The 25961-nt window shown below is 43.5% G+C and overlaps 1 protein-coding gene across 6 annotated transcripts in view; it reads right to left on the bottom strand.

Annotated features, from left to right (window-relative positions):
- Window positions 1-25961, bottom strand: part of ATP10B (ATPase phospholipid transporting 10B (putative)) — a 243782-nt gene that overhangs the window by 42169 nt on the left and 175652 nt on the right. For 5 of the 6 annotated variants that reach the window (XM_063643127.1, XM_063643129.1, XM_063643126.1 and 2 more), the window contains 8 exons: window positions 24961-25088; window positions 23116-23368; window positions 20889-21127; window positions 11138-11329; window positions 9124-9727; window positions 6635-6744; window positions 4615-4741; window positions 1518-1702 (listed from right to left, as the gene is read on the bottom strand). In XM_063643127.1, coding sequence (XP_063499197.1) covers window positions 1518-1702; window positions 4615-4741; window positions 6635-6744; window positions 9124-9727; window positions 11138-11329; window positions 20889-21127; window positions 23116-23368; window positions 24961-25088 — 1838 coding nt within the window. Of the gene's footprint in view, window positions 1-1517; window positions 1703-4614; window positions 4742-6634; window positions 6745-9123; window positions 9728-11137; window positions 11330-20888; window positions 21128-21390; window positions 23369-24960; window positions 25089-25961 lie in introns of those variants that run through there. The other variant, XM_063643131.1, reaches the window with a different exon arrangement.

The following is a 25961-nucleotide window of genomic DNA, read 5'->3' as shown; positions in this document are numbered from 1 at the left end:
AATTAAAGGTGGAGTATGGCTGACTGTTCCTTAGGAGCTTTGGCTGTTTAACCAATGAGCAGGAGTGCATGGCATTTAGCAGAACACATGGAAGCCCACTCAATCTCCCTCTGGCTGGCTGCCTCACTGGTTTGCAGATGTTCTCCTTCTAGAATTACCTGGAGTGAAAGAATCATTGCAAATCGAATTTCCATTACACGCAGGACAGGCAGGCATGGGGATCAAGCATTCAAGCAAGCTGAAAATTACTTTCCTTCCTAAGCATAATATTAAAGCCTAAGTTTTCCCTGAGCTTATTTCCATTTTGAAAATTCATTAAGCTTTAATCTAATAATCTGTGCACCTGACAGGAAAGTAAAAGATTTTTCCAATTCATTTAAAGGTCCTCTGGAATTTTTCATAATCTACACTAGTTTTATTTTTTAAAAAGAGGTGTATATTGTTGCTTCATGGAATAAAAATGAAATATAAACCTCCGCAACATTCTACTGTAGTCTACATCAGCCTCAGGCAAAACTTAGAGTCCGGTGTCCTCCCTCCCTCCATCTTCTTCCCTTTTCTCCATGGTATGGCCTAGGTGTAGGTGCCCTACGGGCCCTACAGCCCACACCCCTGCAGCAGAGTGCTCTTCTGGTTAATATCCTCCATGGAATCCAATCCCTGCTTCCTTCTGATAGGAGCACACATCTCAGTGCCCACTTCCCATCTTCATCAGCCAAGAAGATGTGGTGGAACTTTACCTTCTGCAATTTGAATTGTGAAAACAGATACTTCTCCCTAAAATCAAAATGGTGTTACAGCTTTGAATATGCCTCTTCAGCTTTCCCAATCTTCTCTCCAAATCTCACTGCCACCCGTAATCTATCCCAATTGAAAAGTGCTGTTTTTAGAACTTTGCTTCATTCTTTCTCTTTCTTATCCCATAAAAACATATTGGCTTCATGCATTATTCCTTTCAGGTTTTTACTCTGTGGCAGACCAGCTTGACATATAAATTGACGCTGAAAATTTAAGCTCTGAATAATTTCAAGTTAATTGGGGCTGTTTCAATGGATAAGTTAGTCTTAAATAGTAAGAAACTGACAGTTGAGTTTCCATGAGCAAACAGTGTGGTAGAATGTAAATAGCACTAGCTCAGTTCTAGACTTAGTTCTACCTATCAGAAACCAGCAGGGTAAACCTGTGCAAGTGACTTAGCCCCAGTAGTCTTTAGTTTCCTTATCCGTGGGGAAACGGGGAGACTGGACCAATAGTAGAATTTGGGAGAGGTAAAACTTTCTAACAAGCAGTGCCAGAAGTAATGTAAAAGAGACCAGCTAGCCATGTGTGGGGATGAGATAAAGGATATTGGGCTGGATGACTTCCAGGGTCCTCTAGACTCCAAGATTCAGTGATCTGTTGGGGGTTGGGTGCTTCCCTGGTGTATCCAAATCCCACCTAGAAGCCTGTGTGCTCTTGGTCAAGGGGTTGCTCTACACTTTGATATCTGCAGATATCAATGCAGAGAATCACCTCACCTGATTCTCTGTATTGATGGTATAAACAGTGTCGGTCTGATTTAACAGTCTGCAGGAATGGGCAATGTTGACCGCTGTCTCCTGCTTATCTCCGGTCAAGACCCAGAGCTGGATCCCAGCCTCCCGCAGAGTGGCAATCGTATCTGTAACTCCTTCCTGCAGCCGGTCTTCAATCCCAGTGGCTCCTGGATTGACGAAAAACAACAGAGTTCACATTTATTGTAAAAGAGTAGTTGCTTAATTCCCCCAGAGCCACGTGAAGCTAGGCAGTGTTTATTGGATAGCATCACTGTGCTAGGCTGTGCACCCAGGATATAACAGTGAACTAGATGGAGCTGGTCTCTACCTCTGAGTTCAATGGTCATTGAATAAGAATTTATAACTGAGCTATGTAATGAGAGAAAGTCAGGCTACCACGCGAATATACACCAGGAGACCTGAACTTCACCTGGAAAATCAGGGTGGGCTTTGCTGAGGAAGTGCTACTTGAACTGAGACCTGGGAGATAATGCAAAGAGGTGGCAGAGGAGTAAAATTCCAGGTAGAGGGATCAGCGTGTGTGAAGTCCCAGGGGTTACAGTAGAGGAAGATCAGAAATGGAGGCAGAGCAAGGTGAGAGATGAGGCCAGAAAAGGAGCTTAGGGGTGCTGGATTGTGCAGAGCCTTGTCAGGGCCTCAAAGGATTTGCAATTTATTTGGTAGTAGCAAAAGCTATTCAAGGGTGTTATGCTGGGGAGTGATAGAATCAGTTTTGACTTTTAAGAATATCATTCTAGAGAATAGGTTGGAGATTGGAAAAGCAGGATGAGATTCAGAGCTAAAAGCTACTTAGGAGGCCAGGCAGGACTGCAGAGGAGGGGCAACAGTAACCTGGACTGGCCTAGCAGCAACAGGAATAGAAGTGGAAAGACTGAAATCTTTGCCCTGCAATTGATCGAAGCAGAATTAATAGGGACTCACATTTTTCATAATATTCTTGGAGGGAATTAAACAGGCAGATTCCATATTTTTGAAGGATCTCAAGCTTTGCACCAGCCCTGATGAATAGATATCCAAATATTGAATAGTTGCTAAGTGATTAAGCAAAAATAAATCTGCTTTTCAATTGAGATTCTTTTCAGATCACAGACTAATGGCTACCCATTTCACTCTGGGCAGGAGCACGGCATTTTGTTTCTTTTAATAATCCAGAGTGACAATAGGTTGGCAAAGCGGTTACGTTGGATGCATATTGAAAAGATTATTTCATATTTTGAGACAGCATGAAGGCATTACAGCTTTTTAGTGGTGTGCCAATTTCTCGGTGGCAAGTGGAATTCTCTTCTCAGCCCAGACCTCTCCAAGCCATCTTGAGGGGAGACAAAGAACCCCACTATCCTGAAATGTGCCTGTTTTGCATCTGAAGGCCATATGCACAGGTAAACAACCCCATAAAAAGTGATGGCTTGAGCCTCATCTTCCCCTACAAGCGTTAGTCTGGAAGGTGAGAGGAAGCTCACTTATTACAGTGAGGTGGACTGAAGGAGAGAGGAGGAAAAACACATTTGTGTGAAAGAGAAAAGGAAACAGCAAGGTTGTGACAGCCTTTCCCAGCTAGGGGAAGCCAACAGGTTCTGCCAAGTGTGTTCTCTTCACCCAGAAGAACCGGAGGAACACCTCTCACAGACTGAGCCTAGAGTGCTGTCATGAAACAAAAGAAACCTCTGGGAAGGGAGAAAGGGATCAGGTGCCTGAATGGGGTGACTTTCTAGTGGCATCATCTGGCAGATAGAGTTGTCTGGCCCAGCCATCCTCTGGTTCTTGTTCAAGTGAGTTATTGTGTTCAGCTTTAAAGGGGACCTTATGAGGCAGCAAGCAGAGGCCTCTGCAGCCGAGACATAGGAAACCAAAGGCTGAAGGATGTGGGGAGCTAATGCATGCCCCAACCCCATTGCCCCTCCTCGGCTTGTCAGCCATCCTACTTGCCAGCATCACCACTTTACAGTGACCTTGGGTCTTTCCCCTTGGAACTCCTATTTGGCTGGGCAGCTGGAGGCATGTGACTCATCCAGAGGAGAAGCCAAGTCTCAGAGGAGGGTGTCTCTGTCTAGAACTTGGTCCTCATTCCCAGGTCAACATTGTCCACCAAGAATAAAGAAGGCTTTTTGCCATGCGGCCAGTGCATGCTGTTTGGGCATTGCTTACCCAGATTTTGCTCCCGAGGTGCGAGGACATTAATCCTGTTGAATAAAGCTCCCCCTTGCTTCTTGGCAATGCTTTTCCTCCAACAGAAGCATAGCCTGTCTCTTAATCAGTCTCTGTGCTTCTCTTCTCTCTCTCAGCACAGCAATCTAACTTCCATGCTGCAGTAATCAATCAGTTTTTGTAAAGCACAGATCTGTCCCTGCTTTTACCCTCTGCCCTCTCCAAACTTTTAGCAGCTGATTGACATGATCCTTCATAATCTGGGTCCTACTGACCTTTCCTGCCTTCCATCATTTCCCCCGACTCTGTTTCCCACCAGCCCGGAACCTCCAGGCCTTCAGTTAGGTCCTCGCCCTCTGCCTAACCAGCTTCTCCTTTTGCTTTCAGTTCATTGCCTTCCTAGACCCTCCCTCACCCCTGTGCTAGGCTGGCATCTCCTCCTTTTTGTGCTTCCATCCCACCAGGCCCATCTGCTAGCCCAGCTCTCACCACAGTCTGTTGAAATTGCTTGCTCGATCATCTAGTATCCTCACTAGACTCTAAGCTCTGGGAGGGCAGACTTTTTGGCTCTTGTCCCTTGTTGCAGCCCTAAAGCCTAGCATGTCACTTGGCACATAGTAGATGCTTAGCAAACATTTGAATGAAGGGAAGAGTGTGCTATTGGAAAAGCAGCCAAACTCAGAGGCTTCTTCCAGCGGGGAATGTAGGAGTGCTCCCAGAGCATCTTCAGGAAGCTGTGTGTGGTGTCTGGGTTGGGTATTGGCATGGCCCATTTGTGCCAAATACCTGGAAGGGAACCCCAGGGAAGGCTGCTAATGGAGACATATTAGTAGTGTCAGAATTGGGGCCAAGAGCTCCCTTCTCAACTGGCTTCATTCCTTTTTTCCTATAATGATGACTTATTTTTAGCTACCAAGTAAGGTGAGTTGATTCTCCAGATGCTGTGCAGTTTCCATGAGAAGCTCATCTCGGTTGTCGAGGGATGCCTCAGCCTCACGCCGGAAACTGGCCCATCTCCGGAAATCCTCTTCACTTACAACCTACAGGATGGGAAAAGGCTCCTTAACAATCTTGGGTGGACCAACAAGATAATTTCCTCTCTCTTCCCACCTGCTGGGCTTCCTATTGGCCTGTTTGAACTTCCCTACATAATTAGATGAGGGCTTTCTTCTCAATGTTTTTTTTTAAAAATATGTAAATTAATGAAGATTTATCCTTGTGTTCCATTATCCCGAAAAATCTGTTGTGCTCAGATCACTGGAGATGATCTGGACAGACAAGGTCCCTGCATGCCTGGGCTTATATGCTGATGGAAGGTGAGTGGCATTATCCAAATAAATAATTATTTCAGGGAATGCTAGGTAGAAAATGAGTGATATGAGAAAGTGTGATGGGATAGAAGAATAACTGAATAGGGGGCTGCCTTCTTTTGGAAGTTTAGGTTTCCTTGACAAAATGACCTGCAAGCTGAGATCCAATGACAGAGGGTCAATCATGGGCAAGAGCAAGAGCAAGAGTTAAGGCTGTGGAACGGCAATGAACTTGGCCTTCCTTCTGTTCCTTGAATGAAAGATGGAGAAAGTTCAGAAATGAGGCTGGAAAGAAAGCAGCAGCCTGTGGAGCACTCCACCAGGCATGGTGTCATACACATGGAGTGCCCAGCAGCTGGAATAATCCAGCTAGCAGCCACATCTTCTTCCCTCAGAGTCCCATTTTAGACCCTCCTGTTGACATTACATGTATATGGTGTCTTATAGCAATGAAAAATTATTTTGTTCAAGCATCAAATATTCCTTGAGTCCCTCTGCATGGCACTATAGAGAAAACCAAAGGGACACAAGTAGGTCTTTTGCTTTTGAGGAATGCATAGTCCATTAGGGGAGGCAAAATATGCACAAATAACTTCAATAGAAAATGGTGGTAAGGGTGTAATTCTGATTCAGAGTAGTGGTAAGCATTTGTTGCTGTCCCAGGTGCTGCACATGTGGTTATTTTAATCTCCATGAAAACTGCATGAGGGAGGGCTGATCAGCACCATTTTACAGATAAAACTCAGAAGTGAAGAAATTGCTCAAGGTCACACATCTAAAAGTAGTGAGATTGGGATTAGTACCCAGGTGGTTCTGGCTTTAAAGTGGGCACTCCTGATCTCTAATGCTGCCCTAAGAACCATAAAAGACACAAAAAGCCCTGGGGATTTATGTAAGAGAACCCATGTCTAGCCATCTAGAAATGTATGCCCATCATAGCACCCCATTAGCTTTGCTTTTAGGTGACTCATTTGGTGTCCACACTCTGCAATTCACAGCCCTCCCTGCCTGTCTGCCTGCCTTGCAGAAGCTGCAAAGTCAAAGATCTTGCAAAGCATGAGTTAGGTAATCTACAAAACCATGGCTGGGCTGAGTGCAATGTGATAGGGAATGGTAGGGACTGTGGCCAACCACAGAACACAGCGGAACATATTCCTCATCACAGGAATCAACTTCTTCCTGGTTGTAGCTGATTGCTTCCATTCCAGAATGAAAACACAGTTGGCCAGATCCTCTACATTTTTAAAAGAAACCAGAAATCTAGATTTTTATGTGACCATATAAAAGCTCCCCAAATTTAAAGGAAAATAATGCATATCTAGAAAATATAATTGGAATGCAAAATTATAACTGAAAAAATGTCATGAGTTGTGTGTTACCCATTACACACATAATAAAAAGCAGGGCATGGCAAAGCCACACTGCTATGGGACCTAGCTCTTCAGATTTTGGCTTCAACAAAATTGTCAGTGTCTTGGGTTTTTGTGGCAAGTCAGAACAGCTAATCTTGAAAATGTTAAAACAACCACCTCTAAGGGTCTTTTATAAAGAAAAAGAAGCAGGGTCAAGGCCATTCAGCTATTTAATGATATTCAAAGCATGCTTGGAGGAATTTGTTCTTACCTTCTTGGCAATGCATAGTGTGCGCAGGCCATCTCTTGCATACAAGTCTAGATGCTTTTGGGTCCGGGCTCGGATTTTTCTCAGCTTCTTTTCCATATTAATGTCAGGCACTGTCAAATAGCCATTGTCCCCCATGAGGCCACATACAAATGCTCAGGGATCCCCATCCCCAATACCCTGGAATCTCCTGTAGTAGACTACAAATGCTTTAGAGAAGGAATCCCTTACAGCCCACCTTAGAAACCTGAAGAAGCTCTCCTGACTGTCAGGTTGCCCTGGAAGATAATGCAGGGAGTCCTTAAGTTGTCTGCTCTCTACATCTTTTCATCAAAAGCCTGGCTGAATAAAGTGCTATGTAAGGAAGGTAGGTGGTCTAAGGTACTGTTCCCAAACAGCTGTTTACATGAGAACTGCCTGGGAATTTAATAATTGAGATTCTCCGGTCCAGTTAAAGCCCAGCTGAATCAGGGGACTAGAAGTTTGAATCCTCATTGTTACCTAAGGTGTTTTTAGTTTATCCCTGGATGGCCAACTGACTTTGGAAACTGTTCTCTAAGTCTATTTATCATCTTCTCTGTCTTCTACTTGCGGTCTTATGTCAAGTTAGGTCCCAAGACATCTACAAGCCTGGATCTCATTAGTTAAGTTCCTCACCTCATTTGTTTTGTTTTGCTGAGCTAGGCCTTCTCTCAATGCAAGAAATACGTTTAGAGAAAACATTCTTTTATGCATTTCCTATGAATGTAATGTGAAAAGTATGTGTGTTGCTCAAAGTCCCCTTTGAAAGTTGTACATAAGTTTCTGTCAGAGGTAATTTGTCTTTTTCTCTTGAAATTCCAGTTCCTTTATCTAATTCTATAATAAGAATTTTTCAGCCAAGGTTGGCTGGTGTGGTGTGGGATTGATGCCATTACCACTTCCTGTATCTGAACTGCCACAGACATCATTTATCAGTCGCTTGTAAAACTGAGCTAGGCTTCAGAATCATTTTTTGCCAGGGCTGGATTGAGATTTTTAAAGGTCCTAAGATTGAACAGAATTTGTATACCTCACTCATCCTTGTATATAACACAAAGTTAAAAATATAATTCTTAATAGAAAAGTATAACGAAGTCCAACAAAACTGATTTTTCCGTGCTACTACTCCAAGGCTGTTTTTATATAATACAAAACTTGTTTCAAAGATTATTTTCTCATTTTTCAGATGTTGTTGCTGCCTTAAGCATAGTCTTCATTTGTGCATCGCCTGATTTGGCACTATTTACAATATTTTATTTTTAAAGCCACCAGCTCCTGGGATTAAACCTGTTTGTCTTTTACTTGTAAGCCTTGGAGTTTACCTTCTTGCTTAGGCTGCCAGGAACCTCAGCATCAAATTGAACATTTAAACACCATAAATATTATTAAACCTGAGGTTATTTCCTCCCTCCTTTCAAAGTTTTACTTCTCAATTCTTATAGTAACATTGTGTGTGTGTCTTCTATTGAAAGCATCTCTAATCCATTTTGCAATCAGGTGAGGAGCAAATAAAGAGACATCTCCAGGGCAGCTTGGATGACTGGCTGCTGAGGGATAGAGTGCCGTGGGTCCCTTGACTCAGAAGTACTGAATTCACTTGTCTGCCAGAGTCTGGGGATAAAGAGAACTAATTAGTTCCCTTCCCATTCTACACACTAATCAATCCCCATAAACCTCTTGGCCCTGATCCATGGCTGATAATGCAGGAGGCACGGGGCTGCCTGGGCAATTCTGAAGCTTGGCTGGAATCTACTAACCTGGGAGAATCATAGCCCCATAACTGTCTTCTCCTTGTTAGCAATCAGGCAGCGGCTGCACACTAATTCATGCTGTTCCAAAATTGGACACTGATATGTAGGGACTTTGGAACATTTTTCTGGCTCAGTGAGAGTTTATGAAAATCATCTGGGGGAGGCTGGGGAAAAGGATAATAAAGAGGAACACCTGAGGCTTCCCAGAGTACACCAAGCCCTGTGCAGAATTCTGGCAGCATGAAGCAAGCTCTGACCTGGAATTCAGGATACCAGGGTCTGAGATTTAACATTAGTTAACCATGTTGCCTCTTGTAAGTCACTTTTCTTTCTGAGTTGAGTTTGCTTTTCTCCAAAATGAAGAGTTAGGACCACAGTGTGTTCCATGGTAAGATAATGGATGCTCTAGTGCAAAAGACTGTGTGGATAATCCATATTTAAATAAGTTTAGAAAACTGGGATGAAGTTAAAGATGTTTATCTGCTACAAGACTGTACAGTCTTTAAATATGCTAATGGACACTGTGATTCCCTTGGTCCAGGAGATGTAAAATGCAGCATGTTTTAAGGATATTTGAGGAAAGCCTCTTGTAGGTCTGTATTCCAGTTGGGACCTGCTGTACCAGGTGACACTACAACTTGAGCTTCTTACTACCATTCCACGCTGCTGCTTAAACTATAGAACTCTCTGTGCCTGGAGCCCTGGTAAGGCGGGACTCACCGCAGGCTGGGTCTTCCAGCAGGTCCATGATGACCGAGTCAGCGCCCTTGGTGTAGACGACAATCTCGCCAGTCAGTGGGTGCCTCACAACCACAGACATTCTCTTCCTGACAGAGTCAAAGCCCAGGGTGCAGAGGAGGCTGAAGGTGAGGCAGGTGCCCTGGGGCAGGCGCACAGTCACCTGCTCAGGTGTCCGGGACACTAGTGTGAAGCTGTAGGCATGGGCAGCGTGCACCAGGGCGGCCTCATCAGGGCTCTCAGCCTCGTAACAGAACTCAGGCCTGGCCAGGTCTGGAGCTGGGGCCTCCAATGCCTCCTCCAAGGAAGTGCCTGACCCAGGCTCCAGGATGTCGCCCTGGTCCCACATGCTGCTCCTGTAGCCACCGTCATCGGTGGAGTCACCTCCACTGCACACAGACGCATCATCTCTCTCATCCGAGTCCATGGTGGCCAGGTTGGCCCCTAAGCTCTCTCCCAGGTCTGTGTCAGAGGGTGCAGTGGATGAGAATGACTGGCTGAGGCTCGATAGCTTCAACTTCTGGAAGAGCTGCTGAATCTTCTCCAGGGACGTCCCCAGAGCCTTGCTTGAGGGTTTGATGGTGACCTTGTGGCCAAAGGAGGAAAACAGAATATTACTCTCAATGTTGGAAATAATACCAAGTTGTCTTATGCAGAATATGAAGGTAGTTTTGCAATAAGTGAAGCCAGATGTTTTCCTCCAGCCCTGAGATTCTAAGCATTGACAATGGTCATTTTCCACTATCTTTTGATCATCCCACTCTGAGCATGGAAAAAGGAAGGAAAAGGAGATGAGAATCAGAAACTCATAGTAAAGGTTCACATTTCCTGAACTCTCACCATAAATGCTTCTGCTTTGAGTGCGGTATCTCATTTCATCCTCCCAATAATTCTGTGGGATGCTATCATCAACCCAACTTATGGCTGAGGACATTGAGGTACAAAAAGTCTACATAAATTGGCCATGATCACCCAGTGTGTAGTGAGTAGAGTTGGAACTCAAACCCAGGTCTGCTCGACTCCAGAGGCTGGGCTCTTGAGCTACCTGCCAGCTGAAGCTCCCACATTAACTTGAAAATTGGGAGTTGCATACTGTCTTTCCCCAAATGGTACTTCTTCCCCTCTTAAAAATGAGTTAATTTTTAAGATAAAGCTTTCTGCCTCCAAAAACTTCCTGAAGACTTCTGATAACTAGCTGACTTTTCAGTGCTGAAGTGATTTTCAGGGTGGTTTGGAATCTGGGCATAATGAAGGGAGGTTGTGCTTTAGTGCCTGGGTGAAACTTCTTGTCTTGGTTTCATAGTTGCAAGTTGTACCACCTAATTATTCTCTCAGTGACTCACAGGGGTGCTTGGCTAAGAGTCTGTGGAAGATTGAAGGCAAATCCACCTTTAGTAGATTTCAGAGTATAACTTTACATGCATGACCATTCAGCTGCATTTTTTCCATGGGAAGAACATTATACATAGTATTTTTAACCCATATATAAAAACAGAGAGCAATATAGCACAATTATTACTAGAAACCATTATGGAATCACATAGATGGTTCTGCCATGTATGAGCCATATGTCCTTCATTACCTTGAGTTTTCTGAGCCACTATTTCTTTGCTTGTTAAATCCAAGGTCCTGCCTCATAGATTTGCTGAGGTGAGAGGATTAAGTGATAATACAGGTAGAGTGCTGGGTATGGAGCCTGGCATAAAGCCAAGTGCTCAGTAATCACTAACTCTTAATGTCTACCTGCAGACACATAGACAAAGTTTGAAAGCTACACAGAAAGCTCATATATATCTTTTTCCATTTTATTTAAAAATGAGGAAACAGACCCAGGGAGGGTAAGAGACCTATTCTAGGTTTCACTGTGGTGAAATGACACTGTTGCTAGGACCCAAATTTCATGTCTCCCTGATCAGAACTTCTCCCCTCGCCCCTACCCTGGCTTCTACTTCTCTACCTCCTTTACCCGCCTCCCCCAGCCATCGCTGGTCCTTACCCTCTGCCTGGGCTCAGTGGTTGTGGATACCATGACAGAGTTGCATATGGTTAAGGCAAGGAAGAAATCAGCAATGGAGGAGGTGGTGGAGAGGGAAGCCTTGGTAGGTCGGCTGTCTGACAAGGTCTCCAACCACAGGGCAGCATCTCGAACCTTGGTCAGTAGGTTTTTATCTGGAGTTACATCTTTTTCCTGGAAGAGAAAGGCCAGAATGAGAGTTGTTTCTGGGAAGGAAGCCCACTCCAGAAGAATCTTCATATGCCTGGGGAAAGGATGATGCAGCTTCATTGCAGTCTTGCATCCAGCATGTTTTTCTCTCCCACAGGTCTGGCCATTGCCAATTCTTATTTGAGTCCTTCCTGCCTCTCAGTGCCACGTGTCTATCCAGATGCTGACAGTTCTTCACTCTCAGTGTCTTCCCACCATTTGTGTTGCTTCCAGCCATGCTGAGACCCTCTACCCCTCAATCCTGAATTTCTGCACCAGCCTCTAAACTAATACTCTTGCCTCTCACCTTTTTTTTTTTTTTTTTCTAATCCTTCCTATGTATCACCTGCACAGTCTTTTTAAAACTCCATTTCCTCCTGGCATTCTTGACTTCAAAAAACCTTCAGGAGATATCCATTGTTAGCGTGATCAATTATTTGGCATTTAGATTCTTTCACAGTTTGCATTTCACTCTTTATTCCCATACTTCTCAACATGGACCCTCAGCTCAGCCTGGCGGTCTGTTTGCTGCCTCTGGGATGTATACTCCTGTATTCCTCTGATCACACTTTGCTTGAAAAATCCTCTTCTACCTACCAAAATCCTACCTAGACTTCAATAACCATAGGAAGTCCCACTTATCTGTGAGATCCTATATAGCGCACAATGAATTCTCTTTCCCCTGAACCACAATAGCAGATTCTTAACTCAGAATGTCCACAGGAGTCAGGCATGTAAAGTGAATAAGGAAGGTGGGCCAATGTAGAGTGGAGGACATTATGGGGTGGTGGGAGGTATGAGACCTAGCAAGTCCTACCGCTATGTAAAGGGTAGCTACTGCTCTGCTGAGTGTAATGCTCCAATACTGGTCTAGTTTGCCAAGTCTCTTGATTTTTCAAGATAAAGCAAAGATAATGCATGACCTATTTTTTTTTCTTTTCTTCCTGTTCTTTTTTTAGAAGAAAATAGACGAAGGGCTGGATCTGACCCATGGATTTCCAAATTTTCACATCTTTGTAGAAGTTACCACTTGAACCATCCCTTTGGAATTCACTACATATTGACCTATATTTTACTTGTTGGTTTATTTTCTCTTGCTCTGGCTCCTCTATTTTACCCCAGGGATCTGATGCCAGAAAAGCTTCTCTCAGGCAGTGAGATCTTAACCAGAGCAGAGGTGGTGGTGGCAATGGCAGTAGTGGTGTCTGGCTTTGTCTGTTTCCCCGCTGGCATCTTGCTTTGGCCTGTATTTTAAATTCACTTTTCTTATGTCCATGTTTAATCTCTCTAGAGATAAGGTAAGAGCCTCAAAGACAGAGAGGTTGAGTTTTCCATGAGGCTGTATTTCCTAGAGCTCTAACTACAGCTTTTTTGAAGCAGAAGCTCAACAAATGCCAGCTCTCAATGGTTAGATATAACAAAAGCCATTTTGCACAACGCTTTCACATAAGACCATTCCTATCAGTGTTCAGAGTTCACAGCTAAATCACAGTTTAGAAGAGAGTCAATGGCCAAGAATGATAGACTGAGGGAATCTTGATTAATTTGTGCAGGGTGAAGACTGAGGGCCAATGAACTTTACCCAAGTTGAGAGTTAAAAAAAAAAAAAAAAAAAAAAAAAAAAACACCCCATGGGAAAAGAGGCCTCAGACTTTTCTGACTACCAAATGCAATGACTCCCCAGAGGTCTGATTCTGTCCTCCCTAGGGCTGCTGGCACAGGAGAGAGCCAGAGGGGAGGAAACTCAGACATACCCCACAAGAACGGAGCACACACTCTTCAAGAATGCCAGCCTTCATCCTGGGTGCTCTTCAAGAGTCCACAGTCACTCCCCAACTTGTTCATACCATCGTAAGAAGACAACTTCCAGAAAAAAAGTCTGCTTATCAGAAGCCAGAGGGCTAATAAAACTGAATCAGACCTGCATTTCCTTCCATTGCCCTGAAAACAATTGTGTGAACCATCCGCACCATGTGGTGTCATTATTTCCAAAAACCTGAGAAGGGCACACACACATTATCCATGCTCTCTGCCTTTGACTCCAGTCTTCCTAGTAGGAGCTCACATTTGTGAAACTCTTCCTACCTTCCCAAGCAATGTCATTTATATAACCTCATCAGATTCTCTCATAGTCCCAAGTTGAGATGAAATGAATCCCGACTTAACTAAAACCCATAGAGACAGGCTGATTTGACCAAAATCGCCTAGTGAGTTAGTGTAAAGCCAGAATCAGAGCTCAGACTCCTGAACTGCTAGTCTAAGGTTTTTCATTTCTGTGGTCACAGTATGTTCTCTTATTAATGTTTCTCTGCAAACTTCTAAAACCAGATTCCAGGGACCATCCAGTGTTTGTCATCAAGTCACCAACACCACTCAAGGAACTCCAAACCTATTTCTCAACAGAGTAATGACAGCTCATATTCATGTGGTGTTTCTTATGTTCTAGTATATCCATGATCTCATTATATCCCTGCAGTAACATTATCTATTTAGCACCATCATCCTCCCAATTGTCTCTGTATTTCAGATGAGGAGACTGATGCCCAAGGAAGTTGATTGTCTTGCCCAAGGTTACACAGTAAGTGGGAGGAATTCTTTCAGTTGATTTCAGTTAGTCTGACCCTAGAATTCATAATCTTAACACCTATATCAGGCAAGATCCTGCATGTGAAAGAAGTGGACTTTGAGACTTGCTACCACCCAGGGTCTTTAGCGTCTGGGCATCTCAAACTCAATAGATGCATTTGTATATCTAATCCTTAAGGCTCAGCAGATAGTTCATGAGAGTAACAAAAGGGATTATGGAAAATTTCCTTTTTTCAGAAAATAGATTTCTTTTTTAGGGGGAGGGTACATAAATGAGGTGCTGTTAAATCTTACCATCACATGTACCCAAAGTTGAAGAACAAACTTGGAGATGTCAAAGCTAAATCCCCTATTTTCCTGATGCCAAAATTGAGTGTCAGAGAGGAGGAAACTGCTTGAGATCACACATTGATTTAGGGTCAGAACTAGGACAGTTTTCACACCACCTGACTCCCATCCTCTTATAACACACCGCTTTGTTCCAAGCTATGCATTATGTATTTCCAAATGCTGACACAGTTAAAATGTTTCAAGTTATTTAGTCCATATTCATTTACCCACTAGCCTGTAAGTGCTATGAGGGCAGAGACTGTCTCTGATGTATCCCTCGTGCCTGGTGGATTGTAAGCACTCAAAACATTTGTTAACTGACTCCTTTCTAGGATACCACAATAGCTCACCACTGATAACTCCTGCTGTCTGTTCATTAAAACCACTCTTTGATATATTTCCATCCAATCTTGTAGCAATGCATTAAAACAAAAGCCTTCTCTGTAAAAGGCTCTGGCTCATCCTGCAGGTGCCAGAACAGATGTCAGCTAACCTTTATCCAGTCACCACAGACTTGTTGCCACAGGGCAAGGCTCTTCATGGCTCCTTTTGCTCCAGCCCACTGGTTTCCCATGTGGTCCATTAACATTTAGAAACTTGGCACTTAGAGCACTTAGAAAGAAAGCAGTGTCCTTACCCATTGCTGACTGTTGTCCAGACTATTTCTCGGAAGAAAAAGAAATATACATTTGTGGGGCCACCAGTTTTTTATGTAAGAGCTTTGTGGCAGGCAGACGCTCAACTAGTTGGATTTCTTTCCATTGTAGACCACCTAAAATGCATACAAACCCCCTTTGAGGAAGGTGATTTTTGAGCTCAAATGATATCCCCAAGGGTCCTATTATCATTGGATTACACTTATTGAGAATGCATAGCATAACAAAGTCAGGCACTGGGCTAAGTGCTCTCACATCCATTATCTAATCATCCTAAGAGCACTGATATAGTTAGTATCATTCCACTTTAATTATGAAGCAAGTGAGGCTCATTGAAGTTAACTAACTTGTCCCAGGTCATAAAATCGCAGATAATGTGCTGGGACTTAAATTCGGTACTGCCTGATGCCAAAGTCTAAACCTTTTAACGCTATGCCAACATTTCTCAAACTTTAACATGTACACATGTCAACTGGGGATCTCATTAAAATGCAGATTCTAATTCAGCAGCTCCGAGTGGGGCCTGAGCATTGGCAATTCTGACAAACTTTCACGTGTTCATGCTGCTGCTCCGAGGAACACAGTTTGAGTAGCAAGGCTCTGTGTTACATGGCAACCCTATTGTTTCCATTCCTTTCTGGCTGGGATGTGTTCCCACAATGAAGGCTGGGAAAAGTAGGCCAAACTCTACTCTGCTACTCTTCTTTCAGTTTTAATAATAACTCGCCCAAGTTCAGATGGGTGACTATCACAGGTTGGGTACAGCAGTTTGTTGCTACAGGAATCCAGAGAAGGAAATAAACAGGAACCCTGGTTCCTGAGCTTGGAAGAAAATCCTTCATGGCATAGTTCCTCTTATGTCTCTATTTCCTCCTCCTCTCCCTGGATTGCACCTTTCATTCCAGCTACTCCGAAGAACTACAATTCTCCATCTTGCTTCTACAGATTGTCTCCTCTCTCAACCTGCACTCCTCACCCACTCCTCACTAGGTGGTCTCCTTATTCCTCTCGTTAATCTTTACTCCTGTCTCAAAATTCAGCCCAGGTGCCAACCTTTCCAGGAAGCTTCCTTGATGCCCCAGTATGATATAGCTGCACCTCTTCTAAGCTCCTATAGCACTTCTGCAACCACACATCCCAGCCCAGAGAGCATCGTCCCGTAGTCACTGGTGCTCCTTTTGCCCCTTCACTGAGCTGTAAGATCCTGAAAGCAGGAGCAATGTTCTATTAGACTTTATGTCCCTAGTCTCTAGGACAGTATATGCCACAGAGTAGATGCTTACTGAATGTTTGTTGACTGACCCAATAAATGAAAGGCTCCTCTAAAGAAATGTAGACACTGGCAGAGGTGGGAAGAAGCAGGCCCTTCTGTTTGTTGTTGGTGAGTGTCTCAACTGGTACAATGTCTTGGGAGGAATCAACCAGAATAAAAAAATGCACATACTGGCCAATTTAGCAATTATGCTCTAAGAATACTGTAGAGAAACTTAAACACATATATAAACAGATGATGGTTCAACCATCCAACAAATTCTAGCAGTCATTCAAAAAAAAAAGATGGGGCAGCTCTCTATTGAATGTCTACCTGTCTGTCTACACATAGGAAATATTCTTTAAAATTCATTAGGTTAAAAAAGCACAGTCCTAAACAGTGGGAATGGTATGCTTCTACTTGTGAAGGATGTGCTTGTGTATATGCCATACTTGTCTGTTTCTGTACACCTTTGGGAAGGACACACAGAAGCTGCTAATCATGGTTGCGCCTGAGGTGGTGGGAAGAGAGGAGGGAGGGACACTTTCCACCATCAGCCTTTGGTTCCTTTCAATTACGTAACCTTGTGGGCTATGACTATTATGGAAACATTTTCCTGGTTGCTGGGGAGCTGGAGGCTAACACTATTTAGGACAGTGATGGTTTTGTCCTGTCTAAGGCTCTGGCTTTAATGACATTAGGTTTGAATCAAGAACTGGGAAAGTCCAGTGTTAGTAAATGCTCACTTAAATAGGAACACATGGATTGTTAGGGGAAGCTTTTCCCAAACGGGGCATAAGCCCAAAGAAAAAAACTCAGTGGTGAAGCAAGAAAGGAGTTTTCCAGATCTTGTCAGTTCCCACCTCTCGTGAACAGTGTCACTGAGGCTGGGTCCCCCCACCCCAATTTGAGACATGGGGACAAAGGGAGTACAGATAGGCTTCACTGCTTCCTGCCCTGTGTGATCACATCACTTCCAGAAAGATTCTGTATACTTGGCTAATTAAATCAGGACTCTTATCTAACCTTACAGTGGGAGTGTGTGTATGTGGGCTGTCCCACCGATTTGGAGCAGACTGGGAGTGCTGCATAAATCTCTTCCAAAGAAAGAAAGGCAGACCAAGATTAGTGAAAGGAGGCAGAGGTCCAATGACACCTCCTTCACTCCTCTCTGTTGCATTCTCTTCGGAAGGGTGGGGTGGCGGGGGGCGGGGGGTTGTCCACAAAGGAAAGCAGTGTGGAAGTTTGGAGGAGCCTAACTGGCCCCAACACAAATTTTATGATTAGGAAGATATTCTTTGGTCTGATGGCGCTGAAAAACATTCTGCAAGTGGCATTTTTAAACAAAGACTCTCTGCTGAAATCTTGGCTGCTTACAGACAAGGAGAAAAAAAAACCCATTTCATTTTCCATCTGCCAGTACTATTAAACATTGGCTTGGGACTCAGCTCACCATTTTTATAAGTATATTACCCCCACCTTAAAGCCACAGATTTTATTGCAGGCAATTAGGCGACAATCACTGATGGTTTCTTGGTTTTTTGTAGTAAAAGAAAAAACAGCTTCTGTTGTTGCTGTTTTTGTTGATTCTTATTTTTGGTTTAGAGCAAAGGGCCAAGGAAACCAACAACTGGCTTCTTTAGAAGGTGGCAGAATGCTCCCTGGGGGTTTGAGAGGCAAATTTTGACTGAGTTCACTAAGGGAAGGTAAAGAACTGGTGGTTCCAAGAGATGATCAGAACAGATTGGGTGCCAGATGGGCAGGTGCAGGAAGGCACAGAAGGCAGGTGGAAGGGGGCAAGTGCAGAGAGTGGGTGGGGGTGGGCACCGAGACAGCCACCTGGGGCTGCCACAGGAGCCTCTAGGGACGACTTCAAGGATCTGACACCAGCTAGAGGTATTTCATGGGTTAGCACAAGAGTCCTTAAAGGCTGCATACTTCACTCCCTTCAGCAAATGCCTCCCAAGCTGTAGAAAGTGCCAATTTGAGCCAAGTGAAGACTCTTTCCTGGTGGGGTGATGGCCTGCTTATGGAGGGTCCCCATCTTGGCTGCTCCCTAGAATCATCAGAAATTAAAATATAAGTGCTCAGGACTCACCCTAGACCAAATACACCAGGATCTCAGGGGAGAGAGTTCAACAATTGTATTTTAGGGAAACTCCCCATTTTCTCTTTATGACATCAGATATGTTCAAGGCAGACAGCTTCCCTTTAGAAAGACCATTTAAAACTTCCATTAGGTATCTGTCTAGAACACACAATTTTAAGAATGAAATCCTCAAAATAAACTCATGAGCCAGAACAATTATCTTCATTTTAACAATAGGTAGGTTGAGGCTTCCATTTCAGTAAGCCCACCAAAGTCACAGAGCTAGTACATGGGGTAGCTGAGATGAAAACCTGACATGTTAGACTCCACATGTGCCTAATTCATAGCTGGAAGTTAGCTTGCAGGTCAGCAAAACATTATGTTATTTGATCTTTAGAACAGCCTGGTGAGAATTGTAAGTAAAGTATTTTCAGATGGTGAAAGAGACCTAGAAGGAGGTTTAACATGTTGCTTAAGGTTAGCCAGCAAGCCAGTAGCAGAACTAAAACCAGAACCTCCATTTCCTAACTCTTAGCCCAGTGCCCTTCCTCAAAACTACTCAAAAATACAATTGTTCCACTAACCCCAGATTTTTAAGTGACCCGATTACATAAGAGTATACTTAGCTGTTGATAAAAAGAACATATCACCATCTTCCCTTCACCAGGCAACAAGAATTGGAACTTAACTCGTGTCAATTTCCTTACTGCTCCTGAATGAACTTAGTCAGAACTTGCCTTTGGGACTGCCAGCCAGGGCAGGATGATGACATCTAGGATCTGGAGATAGCTCTGGGGTTAGTGTGTCCCTCTCACTGACCATCAGCTAAAAGCCGTGCATTCAAGATTTACTGCCTGGTCCAGGGATGCAGTTTTTTTGGGCTGCTGAGACTTGTCAGACTGAACAAGGGGCAGTGAATTGATGTGACTCAACTGAGATCCACAAAGGAAAGCTTCCTTTTTCTCCCCCTCATTTTCTAGGGGAGACATACTCAGGCACGTGGGATGCCTGTGGTATCTAGAACTGGAAGGTGCCAACGAGACACATAGAATCTGTGCCTAATGAGAATTCACTAAGGTCGTTTTACAAATATTTAAGAAGAGAACTCGGGGAAGAGCATTACATTTATGGGGGCAAAATTAAGAAGGATGTAGCAATATACACACCTTGTTTTTATCTCATTTGGGAAAATCAAAAAGGAAAAAAAAACATGAAAATCTTCCTGAAGACATCTATGGATCATTTCGCTTGTGTATTCATGAAGGTCATATGTCTTAACACACTCTTCTTGTCTTATCCTTGCTAATGTTGCATTTCTGTGCATGACAATAACCCGAGAGGGAACTCAACTTTGTCCTCACCCAAAGTAAGATGAGTAATGACCCAGAACACAGGCTCACAGTGTTTCTTCTTTGTCACAGTCAGAAAACACAGTCCTTGGTTATGAATACTAAGTAGCAATATGGAAAATGTTTTTGATATCAAGTTAAAGAAAATCCCAGCATCTACAATTGAGATGTACCATGATTACAAAAAAATGTTAAATATACGTAGTTATGTGTGTGTGTATTCATGGGGGAAATAAAAGACTGGGAAAAAATTGGCCAAAAGGATCATTTTTATAATCTAATTTTCTAATAAAGGGATGGTAGCCCTTTAGGTCCCATCTGTTAGTATGTACCTCTTGTTCAAGATTGCTGGGGCTCCCTGTGGCCTCTTGTGCAAGTGCAGAGATTCCAGATGATGTGTTTTTATGTTCCCTGGAGAAAGAGTGTGTGCAAAGGAAAGAGGAATAGGACAGTGGGCAGAAGCCCTGGTCTTGCCTTGACTTCTAAGAATGCTGTGTAATCTCTGGGGAGAAACTCGGTTTTCTTTGCTTGCTATGTGGATGTTTGCTGATGGCTCTCCCAGTGGATCAAATGTGAAAGGACCATATGCAGAAAGCCCCAGACCAAAGCCACAAACAGCAATGCCCATAAGGGCCAAAGGGAGTTAGTTAAGGGAATGAAATGGGCTGGGTAATCTTGACATAGATATTATTTGCTTCATAACTATTTAAAACTTATTTTTCATCACCAAAAAGTACATTCTTCCATTTTTCTTTAAACACATATGCCTTACAGGCTTATCTGTTGTTTTTCTCCCTTATAGAAACATAAGCATAACAAATACTTCTAATTTCTCCTAACTGTATAATTTTAAAAACATGCATAATGAGTATGCAGTTGCCTCCACCTCAGTGACAGGATACATAGAGAAGGTGGGTGGAGGGCTGTGATGAGCTGAAGATGCCATGCCCAGTCTAAGAGTTAGGGACCTCTCAACACAAGCCAATTGTTGCCATGAGGAAATGCTGGCTTAGTGTAGAGAATTTTTATAATTCAATTTTTAAAAGAAGCAAAAAAACTATATGCTTACATAAAATCTCTGATTTCTAAACATTGAACATTTCTAATGAACAAGAATTGTCTATGCCAACAAAACCCACGTGTGGACTATGTACAAAACCAAGAGCACCATTTGGAAAGCTCTTCAGGGTTTGCACAATTTTTTCTTTTTCACATTCCAGAGCACCCTCCCATCTCTTCCCACAGAACACTTACAGTTCAAAGGGGAAAGTCAGAGACTTACTATGGAGCTGCTGAAGGCCACAGGAGGCTGTGAGCTTTCGTGGTGCCCCATAGACCTTTGCCGGTAGTGGCCCTGGATGGGCACCCGGGCACTCTGGCTCCTCCTCAGAGGCTGAGCACCTTTTTGGCTTCTCATAATTGCTGGATCGTGGGCCCATCTAGTCGGGAAGGACAGGCATTGGTATTGGGTCCACTCTTCACCATCTGAGTCCAGCTCCTTTGGGGTCTCCAGTCGCTTAGCTGCAAGAAAGGAGTCCTGTTAGTGCACCAGTTGTAACTTGGCTGGACCATGTTGGGGAAAGCCTAGACTTTGGGGTGGGGTAAGAGCATGGGAAGAGCCTATGCTACTCTGAAAAATTGGCATGTGGGCTACCAAGACTGGAGAAAGAAGGGTAAAACTAAGTCCCACAGATTCAAACTCTAGTGGACTACCGACTCGTTATGTGACTTTGAGCTTTGACATAACCTGTCACTTTATTTCCTCAGAGTTTTTTTTTTGTTTGTTTTTTAGGTTTCTAACTCATAGGGATGTTTTGAAGATTTAATGATACAATGTGTTAAAATAACTAGCATACTCTAAGTACCTGTAATGTGGCTCTTATTATTATTACAAAGAGACCAGAAACTCCCATGTAAATGGTCTGCTATCACCATGGCAAAGGGGATAGAGCTGCTTATAATATTCTCTCCACCTTTCTCTTTCTCCATCCCTCACACCCAAAAGAATGAATGCTGATGTCTTAAGAGTTTCTTTTCTTCAAAAAGTGGGTGAAGGATGTGAACAGACACTTCTCAAAAGAAGACATTTATGCGGCCAACAAATATATGAAAAAAGCTCATCATTACTGGTCATTAGAGAAATGCAAATCAAAACCACAATGAGATAACATCTCACACCAGTGAGAATAGCGATCATTAAAATGTCAGGACACAACAGATGCTGGAGAGGATGTGGAGAAATAGGAATGCTTTTACACTGTTGGTGGGAGTGTAAATTAGTTCAACCATTGTGGAAGACAAAGATTCCTCAAGGATCTAGAACCAGAAATACCATTTGACCAGCAATCTCATTACTGGGTATATACCCAAAGTATTATAAATCATTCTACTATAAAGACACATGCACATGTAAGTTTACTGCAGCACTATTCACAATAGCAAAGACTTGGAACCAACCCCAGTACCCATCAATAATAGACTGGATAAAGAAAATGTGGCACATGTACACCATGGACTACTATGCAGCCATAAAAAAGGATGAGTTCATGTCCTTTGCAGGGACATGGATGAACTGGAAACCATCAGCAAACTAACACAAGAAAATAAAACCAAACACTGCATGTTCTCACTCATAAGTGGGAATTGAACAATGAGAACACATGGACATGGAGGGGAATATCACACACTGGAGCCTATCGGGGTTGGGGGCTAGGGGAGGGGTAGCATTAGGAGAAATACCTAAGGTAGATGATGGGTTGGTGGGTGCTGCAAACCACCATGACACGTGTATACCTATGTAACAAACCTGCACATTCTGCGCATGTATCCCAGAACTTAAAGTATTGAAAAAAAAAATTTCTTTTCTTAGAAAGTGTGTGTGTGTGTGTGTGTGTGTGTGTATGTGTGTTGTGGGAAGGGGGACGAAGTTGGGCAGATGATGGCTGAAGGAATCAGTTCAGTTTTATGAGTCATATTCAGTCCATGCAAGGTAACAGTCCAGGCATTTTATAGCCCTATCTCCTAAATCAAAACTTTGCCTCAGTGACAAGCTAAGAGATCTGTTAGAATAGAAGGCATCTTCTGGATGTGTTAAATCTGACCGTGCACCTAGACACAGACCTGCCCTGACATATCAGGTAAGGTGGCCTGAGAAATTCCCAAGCCTTTGTTGTGTGACTGGCACACAATTGGGAAATGTCTCCAATCCATTGCTGACAGATAAAAAAACTTGTCTCATAAAGTGCTTTGTCTGGCACCAGACAAAGATCAACTGAAGGGGAACCACATATGGGATAACTTCTAACTTTTGTAAACAAATGAAAGCTTACAAGTAATTGGAACAGCCCTGATCTGTGACAAGGAAGACCACAGGGATACAGGAAGCAACTTGTGGAAATGCCACACAGCCTCTAAGAGAGCCAGGAGAATGTCTTTTATCTCCTCGTTTCTTAGGAGAGCAGGGTATTTCATTTTAGAAAGAGGGATGGAGCCCTTGGGAGCTCTCGTACCATTTTCTTGGTGAGAATACTCGCTGCCCATGATGGTGCAACGTCGGAACACCATCTTGTTCTCTGTCAGGGTCCCCGTCTTATCAGAGAAGATGTACTGGATCTGGCCCAAGTCCTCCGTGATGTTGAGGGCTCGACATTGAATGGATAAATCGGTCTCTTCATCATACAGGTCAAGGTCATTGCTCAAGAAGAACACTTGCCCGAGCTTCACCAGCTCAATGGAGACATACAAAGAGATGGGGATCAGCACCTGAAAAGAGATGAGTTTCTACCATTCAGAAACCAGGCAGGTTCCCTCCCTTGAGATCCTCACTAGCAGGTAGCAAAGGCATTTAATGGAAAGTTGAGGTCAGCTCACAGGACAGACTCTTTCTGTGAAATTAATGGTCAATGACCTCATGCATCCCTTGGAATTCTTAGGGGAATCTGAAAAACAGATATGTCTTCTTTGACCAGGGATGTCTGGTACAAGGTAGGCACTCACCATTGGTTGTCTGTGACTGAGCTGGGAGGCAGTGAGGGAGACTTAGCATCTCTGCTTAGAGTCCCCTGACTCCCTTCAGATCTCTGTGCCACCAAGGGCTGCTGCCCACTTTTATAGGTATTCAGACCTATTGTTAATTTCTCCCCACTGATTCAATACCTTGTATTTACCAAGTGCTTGCTGTGCATTTGATGATGTTCTAAGTCCTGGAAATGGGAGTTAACAGTACATAATTCCTGGCTTTGAAGAACTTGCCTTCCAGTGACAAAGAACAAACAAATAAATATATATGAGTGGTGGTAAGTCACACGAGGAAGAATAAAGAAAAGTAAAGAGGGTAGACTGATGGCTGGGTGGGATGCTTGTAAACCATGACCTTTGAACAGAGATATGAGGAAGCCAGGGAGTGAGTTGTGAGGTTATCTGGGGTAGGAGTGTTCCGAGCAGAGGAGAAAGGCAGGCACAGGCCTGGCAGTGGGGGTGGTGTTTGGGGAGTAAGAGGGAGCAGGCCTTGCAGGTGAGTGAGGAGGAGGAGAGGGCTAGGAGGGGAGCTCAGGGAGGGAATCAGGGTCCAGATCACTTAGGGCTTCATCAGCCACAGTAAGGACTTTGGATTCTACTTTGAGCAGATATGAAACCATGAGAGGATTCTGTACATAGGAGGGGTATGATTTAATTCACATTTAAAATAGATTACTCTGCAAGATGAATGGAAAATATTCACCAATAAGAGGGCAATGAAACATCCTCCAATACTACAAGAAATGGTAGATGAAGCTCCACAAAAGGAAAACTACAACTTCCCTCATCTTTTCATTGATTGTATTTTCTTAGAGACATGAAGGTTTTAAAATTCATCTCTTCATCAATTACTGTCTCACATTTTGTAGGTGCTCTCTTTTTTTTTTCTGTCCTGTATTGGGCCAGTTCTGTTCTTTTCCTTCTCAATGTATCAAATGTTAAACACTAACTCATGGTTTCTCTGTGTTGGGGCAGAGAGTTCTCTGTAGCTCACTGTGCTACTTTATCTTCTTTTGTTCCTAGATCATGTTTTATCTGTTCTGGCAAAGGGACAGGCACATATGGGTCACTGCTGTCATCTTAAATAGAAAAGCTAATAAATATTTCCCTCTAGCTATTATCTGGGGGCAGAGTCCCCTCCACAAGGCAGGGCTGGGTCCTTAAATCACCCAAAATGTGAATACTTACAAAGACGCACAAGAAAGTGATGACCATCTCCTCATCTCAATCCAGTTTGTACTTTCTAGTGGCCAGAATTGTTTTTTCTTTATTTTACAAAGTTGTAGGAGTTTTGGCCACATATCTTATTGGGCCCCTAGTTAGGGAGGGCTTCCTACCTGGAGCAGGATAATCATTGTGAGGAACATGTAGAAGCCCCCAAGGGCACGGGGAAGGAAGCTGCCATTGGCATCTGGCACATCGAAAGGAGGGTGTTCTTCAAAGGTCCCATTCCAGATGCTGTGACCTGAGAGGAGGCAAAACCCGGAATGAGGCTGAATCTCTACTAAGTCCTAAAGTTGGTCAATTATACCAGCCCTTGACACATTCCTAGAAATGGGTGTGCTTTGGAGGACCCCTCCTTCTTCCATACAACGTAGCTGTGTGTGTGTGTGTGTGTGTTTGTGTATGTGTATGTGTTCATGTTGCTCTAAAGTGGTTCTTCGTATACATTTCAATCCCTTGATAGGCATTAAGTTTGTTTTACAAGAGGAGATTGGCATGAGGATTACTTATGTTTTGATTAAGTCTTGTTAAATAGGGGCTGGAAAGAGAGAAAGAAATACTTATTCTTTTTGTTCTGTGGTGCACACTTTTGTGCATGGGTGGGGAGCCTTGAGACTTGTCCCCTAGTCTCCCCCTTCTTATCCCATCTAATGCCCATCTACCCATCCATCCTGCCATTAATCCATTTTTCTATCCATTTATCTATCCATTCATCCATCCATCCACCTACCCATCTACTCACCCGTCTATCCACTCATCCATCAATCCTTCCATCCACCCACCCCTATACCCACCCTTCCTTCCTTCCTTCTTTCCCTTCCTTCCATTTATCCATCCATCCTTCCATTCATCCATTTTTCTAGATTCATCTATTCATTCATCCATCCACCCATCTACTCACCCATCTATCCATCCATCAGTCCCTCCATCCATCCATCCATCCATCCATCCATCCATCCATCCATCTCTGTTTACCCATTCATCCCTCCCTCTGTCTGACATTGATTAATTCAAGAAGTTAGTACTAATTCTTGTCACTGTGGAGTTTGCTTCCAAATTAGGGAGCCAGGCATAAAAGGACAAATCACATACAGTATGAGAGGTGCAATAGCAG

The sequence above is a fragment of the Symphalangus syndactylus genome, chromosome 7 (genome assembly GCF_028878055.3).
Source record: "Symphalangus syndactylus isolate Jambi chromosome 7, NHGRI_mSymSyn1-v2.1_pri, whole genome shotgun sequence".
Taxonomy (NCBI): Eukaryota; Metazoa; Chordata; class Mammalia; order Primates; family Hylobatidae; genus Symphalangus; species Symphalangus syndactylus.
The sequence above is the reverse complement of the archived record's forward strand: the minus strand, read 5'-3'. Positions and strand labels throughout refer to the sequence as shown.